Here is a 10,910-nt window from a genome sequence, read left to right on the forward strand (position 1 = left end):
CAATTGGCGGCAGAAGGCGGTCTCGAAGGTATCCCGGTCCTAAGCCATGGAGCGCTTTAAAGATGGTAACCAAAACCTTGAATTGCACCCGGAAGGCTACCGGTAGCCAGTGTAGACCGCGCAGGATAAGTGTTATATGGGAACAACGCAGTGCTCCCTCTATCACCCGCGCGGCCGCCTTCTGGACTAACTGGAGCCTCCGGGTGCTCTTCAAGGGGAGCCCCATGTAGAGAGCATTGCAATAGTCCAGGCAGGAAATGACGAGGGCGTGAGTGACCGTGTGTAAGGCGTCCCGGTCAAGGAAGGGGCGCAACTGGCAAATCAGGTGAACCTGATAAAATGCTCCCCTGGCGACGGTTGTCAAGTGATCCTCCAAGGACAGCCGATCATCCAGGAGAACGCCTGGACTTGATGACAGGAATCTTGATGGATTCCTGGCCTATTTAGAAAAATAGTCTTCAGAATAAAAGTGATGGAATCTTTACAGAATTCTGCATGTATACAAGCAGTCTTGAGTTACGATGGCCACTAGTAGCAGAATTTTTGTCACTAAGCAATGCAGTTGTAAAGCATGACATCATATGTCCAAATCTCTTAGCAAAGGCAATCACTGTAGTCCCCATTGTCATTCTTAAGCAAGGATTGGGAGTAGTTAAACAAACCCCTCCTTGAAACTACCTGCTGGCTTCCAACAACTAAAGCCAGTGTGGAAGCCAGCAGGAAATTGCAAATTGTTTGTAATCCCAGGCAGATTACAAGCAGGCCAGCAGACAGCTGCTGCCAAATGGGAGATGGAGTGAGGGGAAGGCAGGTGCCTGGGAAATGTAGTACAGATAAGGCAGGGTGGCTGCTACTGGATGGAGGAAGGTGTGCAAGTCGTTGTACATGTACACAATACATGGCATGAGCGCAGCAAGACTTGGAGGTTGTGTAGATTGTCAGGGCAGTGCAGTGTGTGATGTTGAGCTGGCCACGCCTCCCAACCACGTCCCCCTGAGGTCAAACACAACCCTGATGAGGCCCTCAATGAAATTGAGTTTGACCCCTCTGCTTTACAAGCTTAGAGGGCTAATTAAAATGATCCAGCCCAGCTTCTCTTGCAATGGTTTGGGTCCTGCCTAAAGGTGGTACTGGAGGAATTACCCTTCAATATCTGAATCACTTATCTATGGTGTTCCATAAGCTTCAATCTTATCTCCCATGATATACAACATCTATAGGAAATTATTGGGAGAATTTTGGGTTTTAGGGTTAGAGTGCCATGTATTTACTGATGACATCAAATTCAACTGCCCCCTACCAATTAATTTCAAGGAAGCAATCAGTATCCTTGAATCCCTTCTAATCTTGATAGTGGACAAGATGAAAGAGAACAACCTGAAATTAAATTCAGATTAAAAGAAATGTACCATTCATAGGAAAAAGATGGACTCTAGGATTGAAAGAAACATTCCCAGAAAAAGCAGGTTCAGTTTGGGGATGCTTCCTGAACCTCACCTATCACTGAGTTTGCCTGTGTAGGGAAAAATTACATATGCATAATTACAGTTCATGAAGCTATATGATCCTTCCTCAGTGGGCAATTTAACCTCTCCTCATTACAACCTCTCTTGCCTGTACATTCCACTTTAGATGGGGCTACCCCTGAAAAGTATCTAGAAACTGTAATTCAAACAAACTGTGGCATTCCCGCTAGATATATGGTGCAAGATATATAGAACATTTGATGCTAAAACAAAACATCTTCACATTTCCCATCTCCTGAAGTACAAATTACTCTATAGCTAATTTTTTCTACTGTAATCTATAAAACAATGTTCTGACCTGGAATAAGTAATTTGGTTTATTTACAATCTTCAAAATGACTTGCTGTTTCAAATAGTTTTGTTTGACTGTACATACATATCAGGAAATTATATCAATCCTATATGTACTGCTATTATTTTTGATAGCATTATAAACAGTGTGGTAAGGATATTTATGTGGTTTACTTACCCTTCTCCAAGTTTTTCCAACACATCAAACACTTCTTCAGGCTGTTTTGTCAAACTATCTTCATCTAATTTTCTTAGCTGCCTGGAATCAAATAATTAGATATGTTATCAGATTTTGATGGATACACTTTCAATATCAACTTAATTCCAGCAGTAAATATAGCTTATTAACAAATTCTTCCACTAATACTGAGTATAATCCATACATATACAACACTGCATGTTTAAAGGACAAACTGAACAGAGATTCCCAAAGTTTTAAGGCAGCCTAACATTTGCATCAACTACTTCACTTAATCCTCCAGGGTCCAGGAAGAACATCATGGCTTCAAAATCTAAGGGACTGGTTTGGACAAAACTCAGCAACAGTTTTTCGTGCAGCTGTTGATAAAAATAGGATCACCAACATCCTATGACAGATATGGCACAAGAAGAAGAAGAATATCTCTTGTACTACAGTGTATTCCAATTCATAAAATATTTTTCACCCAAAATGCACTTATTGGTAATGAAATGTTTTCTACAGTTTCATGAAAACTAGGTATTCATTTTCTAAATCCAAAAATATAAAAGAAATCAGCAGCATATGCAAAACAGATAATGATTTTCAAAGAGGAAATATTACTAAGATTCTACCCAGGAAATGATGAAACATGAAAACAAGTCTTAATGATAAAGCTTTAAGATTACAGAATATAATCTGGTTTACAACAGAAAATAGCTAATACGTTATCCTTCCCATGTTATAATTTGGGTAACTGTTAGCCCACAAACTGTTCCAACTATGCATTTTTAAACAAACCATAACTGACTATTTTCATATATCATAGTGTGAATTCAAATGTATTAACCGTGCTCATATACTATAAACAACCAGTTAATTCATTTCTAAATGTTATCGTAACATATATAACAACTACATATATTAGGAGTTTTTAAACTTTGTAATTTTATTTATTTGGTAAATTTATACAGATAGACTTTGTTTAGCACCACAATTGGGACCAGTGCTAACTGAGAAATAACAATAACTGGTGCTTTCTGGATCAAAATTGACAACACTAATCAGTTTCACACCCTTCAGTTTTGTTTGCCTCCTAATTACTTCCCTACCCTTTGGAATATATACCCTAAAGCCGGGATAATTAACAAGGGAATTAATGTTTTTATTTAGACTCATTGTAGAGAAAGATTATAAGAGGGTAAGCAGGCACACGAAGGGGCAATGTACTAGCATCAGCAGCTGGGACCACACAATGAAAATATCCAACAGTATTCTCTGTTGTGTACCTATTTACTCTCTTGTAATTATTCCTTTCTCTCCAATCTTTCCACTCTGCAGGAGAAGGGGGACAATCAATTTCTCCTGGGTCTGATCCATTTCCACACCTTACAAAGGGGAGAGATTGAAGAGTAAACACATTTTGCTTTTGTTGTATATTTTCCACTGTGTGCCTCCTTATTCTCTTATAATGTTTTCCTCTTCAATTTCTCTGCTCTGCAAGGGAGTGGGGAGAAAAACAGCAGCTCAGGCACAAGATACCTATTAACTCTAATGGCGATCATATTACTGAAAGACAGCACGGTTGTAACTTTGAACGGACACTGCACTAGGCAGTCAGTGAGGGTTACCTGTGCAGCTGCCCATTTTTCACAAACATGACTCTGAGCAGTCACCATCCATAATTTTAGGACCCCTCATATACATTCTTTGGGTATTACTTCACTGAGTAATTGCCTCAAATGAAATATCACCAGTCAACTCACATTTTAGAGATTAGACATTTTAGCAGAAAAACATTAACCCAATTTTAAAGTCACTTGTGCCTGTAAAATCATTGATTGAGATAGGCAGCTATAGAAACTGAATAAAGTTGCTGGAAAAAAAATGATTACAAAATTTCATAATCAACAAGCATATTGTATGTAAGGTAAAGGTTCCCGTCACACATACGTGCTAGTCGTTGCCAGCTCTAGGGGGTGGTGCTCATCTCCGTTTCAAAGCCGAAGAGCCAGCGCTGTCCGAAGACATCTCCGTGGTCATGTGGCCGGCATGACTCAACGCCAAAGGCGCACGGAACGCTGTTACCTTCCCACCAAAGGTGGTCCCTAGTTTTTCTACTTGCATTTTTACGAGCTTTCGAAACTGCTAGGTTGGCAGAAACTGGGACAAGTAACGGGAGCTCACTCTGTTACATGGCTAATACAATTCAATGTGTACAGGTATAGACTAATATGAAATATTTATCAAAATAGAGAAATGCTACAAAGCAAATAATACATCAAAGTAAAATTCAAAACCTAAAAGGTTTAAAAAATAATTGGCAATAAAAGGGAAAAAAAGGAAAAGAAACAAATTTGAGAATCCAAACTGTTCTTATTCAAGTGAATATAAATATGGAAAGGCTGAGATGGTGAGACACATACACAAATCTCTCTCTCTCTCATCCCATCACTATTGTGGAAAAAATGTACCACAAAAGAAAGGAAGCAGGTTCTTTTGCTCAGCATGCAAATGCATTAATTGAAAGCAGCTGCAGTCTCTGATAACAGTTTAGTTACAGAAATTCCTTCTGACCTCAATTGTATTTAACTTGGGTTCCTATTGCAATGGGTAAAGTACTGGTAGTCCTCAACTTACAACTATTTGTTTAGTTACCATTCGAAGTTAAAACAGCACTGAAAAAAGTGACTTGCTTGTTCTTCACATTTACAACCATGGTAGCATCTCCGTGGCCACATGACCAAAATTTGGGTGTTTCACAATTGGTTCATATATATTTTTTTTTATTCAAAAAGTTTTACAAAATTTTTCCCCCCCTTTCCCCCCCTCCTCTCCCCTCCCTTCACAACCCCCCTCCCCTCCCCCGACTTCCCGGAACGGGCACAAGGTATAGTTAAAAATAAAACAAACATATGCTAAAAAATTTTCATCCCAACTTAATTATACCCCTACAATCATCAATTCCTAACTTCCCCCGAAAACAATCAAAAATAATACATCATAATCATTCAAAAACAGTCTGATAACTCTTAGTCTGATATCTACGTTGAATATAGTCAATCCATTTTTTCCATTCCTTTAAGTATCTTTCTTGCGTATTGTCTTTCAAAAAGGCGGTTCATATTTTTAACAACTGCACAGTGTCCTGGGGTCATGTAACCACCTTTTGCGACATTCTGACAAGCAAAGTCAGTGGGGAAGCCAGATTCACTTAACAACCATGTTGTTAACAACTGCAATGATTCACTTAACTGTGCAAAAGTTGTAAAATGGAGCCAAACTCACTTAACCGTCTAGCTTAGCAAGAAGAAATTTTGTACTCAATTGTGATCATAAGTTGTGGCCTACCTATAGTATATTTTTGTTCTCCAGATACTAAGTTGCAACTCCAATTCATCTATCTCTCTGTCCATCCAATTTAGAGGCCACTTGATTTCACAGAAGTTATATTACAAAATAGTAATAAATATATATTGCTAAGTGCAATATTATAATTTTATGATCTTATTTCAGCTTTCTAGATCTGCAAAGGTTGTAAATGTTAGGACTGGTTGCAAAGTTACTTTTTCATACCACTGTAATTGCAAACAATCACTAAACAAGACAGGCAGTAAATAACAGTGCTTTTTTTCCAATATAATCTTTACTGTTTTACTTTTATAAAGATATCCATTCAAGCATTATGCCTGCTTTCAAAGCGATTTTTTAATTATTTCATACCTAAAATATGCAGCTGAAAGGCAACCATATTGGTTATACATGACTAGCGCGAGTTAATATCAAGGAATATGTACAAGATTTTTTTTTAAAGATGGGACAAAAATCAGTAAATTATATAATTTGCAATCTTCATATAGAGAAATTTGTAATACTTTAAATGTTTAAGGCACTGTTTAAGCAATTAAAACCGCACAAGAAATGTATTGCCAGTATTTCAGGGTTTTGTCATTTTAGAACTTCCCTTTATGCATTTTAAAACACTGGGTGCTCCTTTACATATTCACTTCCCCTTAGCATGTTTTTAAGCAATGAGCTTTGGTAACTAAAGATACCAACTTCCTCTGTAGACGGTGTCTAAAATGTCCACAATACATCAAAATGTATACATGCGAACTCATATTATTTTGGATTTCAGTTTATGCTTTACCTCCTAGAGAAAAGCTATTTCTAAAAAGAAAACGTATTACTTGGAAAAGCTTTGCAAATCCATAAAACAAAACTTTTACTATGCACTTCTCTATTCTTCTGTTGATGGGTTAACCCAAAAACTTGGAAACCAACCTGAATTGCAGGAAGCCCCGTTTTAAATGCCCAAGCAGAAATACTTAGGCCTAAGGGCAGAGATAATCTTTGGAAAAGTACTAGAATGATCAATATGGGATCTCACACCCTAGGCCTCCCTCGCTTGAGATGACAAGTTCGTATCTTTTGATATCGTGATATACAGTAAGTTTTATCACAGTAACGGTACCGCTGCATTTCTGCTACGATTTTTTTTTTTACAGCGGAAAAAGAACCCGACGGAGGGAAGCAGATGCTCAAAATTCACAGATTAAGGGGACCCAAAATGGTAGCTAGGGATTTCAGGTGGAAACTTAAATCCAGAGAAATAGTTGGGGACCTAAGGGAGACCCAAGAGGCAAAGCAGCTGCAAAACGCAGAGCCGACTCCCACCAATAGGAAACGAGCCGGGCACCCGGTTTGAGACAAAGAATTACAGAAAGACGCCCGTCCTTGAGCACAAGGTGCAGGCGAAGCCCGGACCAGCGAAAAGGCAGCGGAGAAGGGTCAGAGTTTCCTCTGCAGAGAAGACCCAAGAGCCGGCCTCAGAGGCAAGAAAAAGCGCAGTCTGCGCGCAGCCCGCCCCCCCCCCTCCGGCCCGGCGCCTCTGTCCTCGCGGAGTCTTCCACCATCCTCATCGCGCGGTCACGCCCTTTTCTCTAGGGCCCCCCCCCCCAATGTTCGCCTTCTCACCGGCGCGGGTGGCGCAACTGCACGGTCTCCATGGCCGCAGGAGTAGCAAGCGGCCGGTAGGCAAAGCCGGGACGATGCGGAGAATCAAAGAGAGGCGGCAGTCACCGGCGCTCCATCCCGCCCGCTTTCTCCCAGCTCTTCTTACTCGCTCCCGACTAAAGGAGCGGCCCCGCCTCCCTCCCCCAAACAAGCGGCTTGCACTTCCGCCTCGGAGCCAGCCTATCAAGGCGATGCCCGCCGGCCTCTTGCAAAAAGCGAAGCCAAATACGGACCCCGCCCACCCGGCAGCTGGGACTGACGGACGACGGCGCGCGGGAGGTGGGCGGGGGGGGGGTAGATGAAATTCACAGGCCGACCCACGTGGTTCGCGCCAATTCTCTCCTCGCTGTGGAGGGCGTGGCTACGGGGGTTGTGGTGAGAATAATCGCGTCCCTCTTTTTATCCCTCATTTATTCACCGGGGAGGGCGCGGCGGGCTCGCGCCTGCCTGAAGTTTGAGTAAGATGTGGCAAAGCCATTAACTTGGGAGGTATTGGATTCACACGTTGCATGAAAAAGATGATTTTTTTAAATTCACACCTTTCGCTAAGTTATATCCTTATTACCCGTTAGTTCGTTTTTTTGATGGCCAGGATGTATCCACAGCACCACAAAACTAAGTAAAACAGTTTAAAAAAAATAAAAAGGACTGAAGTAAGGGGCGTGCATAAAAGCACAAGCGTGCCTACCGTTCCTGTCCTATTGTTTCCTTTCGTTATATCCAATTAATATAGTTATTACATACTCATACATATATATATATATATATGCTTATATATTGTATAGTTATTTCATGCTTAAGCTTATATATACTGTGTGACAAAATAAATAAATACCCCGAAACTGTCATCTTGTAAGATTTCAGGCAGCAGGAAGTTTTTAAAAAAGGGAGTAGTACATCAATCCCTAAAATTGTGACAATTTTTGAAAATATATGGAAACTGAAGCATCACAATCCAGGGCAACCACTGGCTATCAGCGATTCCCCTGAGCACAGGTTGACATCCATTAGGCTCGTTTATCACACAAAACCAAGTTTCGTGGCTTATATTCCAATGTAGTGTAGAAACCCAGAAAATTATGTTAAGTCAGCACATTCACAGTAACTGGCCCAAAGTAACCTTCTAAGCTACCCAGGATTTGAGCCTACTCTTATCCAAATATATGTTAGGTTTTGTCACTGAGAATTTAACTTACATGTGGTTGCAATAGCAATAGCACTTAGACTTATACAGTGGTGGGATTCAGCCAGGTTGCACCACTTCGGGAGAGCTGTTTGTTAACTTTCTGAGCAGTTTGATGAACTGGTTGTTGGAAGAAATCATTAGGGCAGAGAACCAGTTGTTAAATTATTTGAATCCCATCACTGGTCTTATAGAATTCTTCACAGTGCTTTCCAGCCTTCTCTAAGCTGTTTACAGAGTCAGCATATTGCCCCTAACAATCTGGATCCTCATTTTACCAACCTTGGAAGGATGGAAGACTAAATAAACCTTGAGCCTGGTGAGTTTCAATCTGCCAAACTGCTGGCAGCCGGTAATCAGCAGAAGTAGCCTGCAGTACTGCACTCTAACCACCACAGCTCAATCTTATACTCAAGAGTTATTTGTGAATATTCATGATTAGAATACTGTAAGCATATCATTGTAAGTATGCCTAATTCAGAAGAACAGTCCTGATTATTTTGGATTGTTACTATTTGGATTCAGTTTTCAATCCATTTACTTGGAAGAAAGCTCCTTTGAATCAAGTGAATTGTGTTGTAATTGTTAAAATAATACAGAGAATTAGGGATTATTTATATATCACAGCACGCACTGGCTTAAGCAAAATGATCTTACTGGGGGCAATTCTAGCAACTCCCAAGAAAAGTATTTGACATTTTAAATTCCATCAGACAACTAAATTGTCTGTGGCATAAAGCTTATTAACAACAATCTGTTAGCCAATTATGCAAGAGTGAGGAGAAGTAATTGGTTAAGAACTGGTCCATTTTTTTGTAGGTTTGAGGAAAAATAAGGACCAAAATGAGTAGGTATTAACTGGAAAATTTCAGCTTTGCTGGAATTTTTTAAAAATAAAATAAGTACCTTAACTGCAAAGTTTAAGGTGCTCATTTGCTTTTAAGAATGGTATATCATGAAAAGTCCTGGTCTAAAAGATCTTCAAGGCCCCATTCAGTGCTGATTCTGATTTTTAAAAAAGATTAAACGGGGAATTCTGAGGTTTAGAAAAGGCTATGAGGGCCACTAGGAGGCTGTATGTAGTCTGCAGACATCATTCAGTGATGAATTTGGGTTGGGTGGCACATACATATTGGATATGGATATACCTATAAATAAATCTAATTGCAATTAAATAGAGCTCATATTATTATCATGTATTTAATCATCCTCCTTTCTGTTTCATTATAAATCTCAGTAGTGTAACAAATCTTGATTAGGGCAAAGCAATAGATGCCATTTACATAGACTACTGTAAAGCTTTTGACTCAGTAATACATGACAAACTTCTTCTAAAACTAAAATCCTACGGCAACTCCGGACCCCTCCATAATTGGATAACAGGGTTCCTGTCAAACAGACAACAAATGGTCACAATAGGCAGTGCCCTATCAAATCCTGCTCCTGTCAATAGCGGTGGCCCCCAAGGCAGCGTTCTAGGACCAACACTCTTCATATTATACATTAACGACCTCTATGACCATATTATAAGTAATTGTGTTCTCTTCGCTGATGATGTTAAACTATTTAACACTACCAACAATACGGCTACCCTTCAAAAAGACCTTGACTTTGTGTCGGAATGGTCAAAAATTTGGCAACTCCAAATCTCAACCAGCAAATGTTCTGTCTTAAACATTGGAAAAAAGAATCAGAACATTAAATACAAGCTCGATGGACATTACCTTGTAGATGACCCTCACCCCGTTAAAGACCTTGGAGTTTTCATATCAAATAATCTAAGTGCCAAAGCCCACTGCAACTACATCGCAAAAAAGGGTTTAAGAGTTGTAAACTTAATCTTGCGTAGCTTCTTCTCCAGAAAGATTACACTACTAACCAGAGCATATAAAACATTTGCTAAACCAATTCTTGAATACAGCTCGCCTGTCTGGAACCCACACTTCATTTTCGGACATTAATACAATTGAGAAATATTTTACAAGAAGAGTTCTCCACTCCTCTGATTACAACAAAATACCTTATGCCATCAGACTTGAAATCCTGGGTTTAGAAAATTTAGAACTCCGCCGCCTTCGACATGACCTGAGTTTAACTCATAGAATCATCTGTTACAATGTCCTTCCTGTCAGGTTCAATCGCAACAATACACGAGTACACAATAGATTTAAGCTTAATGTGAACCGCTCCAATCTCAATTGCAGAAAATACGACTTCAGCAACAGAGTTGTTAATGCCTGGAATGCACTACCAGACTCTGTGGTCTCTTCCCAAAATCCCCAAAGCTTTAAAAACTATCTATCTATCATCCAAAAAGACCTTGATCATCTAACCACTTGGTCTAAAACTTGGCAACCCCAAATCTCAACCAGCAAATGCTCAGTCTTACATATTGGAAAAAAGAACCCAAACACTAATCCTGTTCCTGTCAAGAGTGGCGTTCCTCAAAGCAGCGTCCTTGGACCAACACTCTTTACACTATACATTAATGATCTTTGTGACCATATCTCAAGTAATTGTGTTCTCTTTGCTGATGATGTCAAACTATTTAACACCACAGACAATACTTCTATCATTCAAAATGACCTTGATCATCTAACCACTTGGTCTAAAAATTGGCAGCTCCAAATTTCAACCAGCAAATGCTCAGTCTTACATATAGGAAAAAAGAACCCAAAAACTAAGTACATACTAGATGGACATTACCTTACAGATG

General features: G+C 39.8%; 1 protein-coding gene across 1 annotated transcript in view; it reads right to left on the reverse strand.

Moving 5' to 3' along the window:
* Positions 1 to 7,133, reverse strand: part of STK4 (serine/threonine kinase 4) — a 68,760-nt gene extending 61,627 nt beyond the window's left edge. Inside the window, exons 1-2 of the mRNA XM_058176380.1 lie at positions 6,973 to 7,133; positions 1,996 to 2,076 (exon numbers count right to left, since the gene is read on the reverse strand). Coding sequence (XP_058032363.1) covers positions 1,996 to 2,076; positions 6,973 to 7,004 — 113 coding nt within the window. The 5' untranslated portion in view covers positions 7,005 to 7,133. The remainder of the gene's footprint in view (positions 1 to 1,995; positions 2,077 to 6,972) is intronic.
* Positions 7,134 to 10,910: the final 3,777 nt, after the last annotated feature.

Source organism: Ahaetulla prasina, chromosome 3 (assembly GCF_028640845.1).
Source record: "Ahaetulla prasina isolate Xishuangbanna chromosome 3, ASM2864084v1, whole genome shotgun sequence".
In the NCBI taxonomy this organism is placed as follows: domain Eukaryota; kingdom Metazoa; phylum Chordata; class Lepidosauria; order Squamata; family Colubridae; genus Ahaetulla; species Ahaetulla prasina.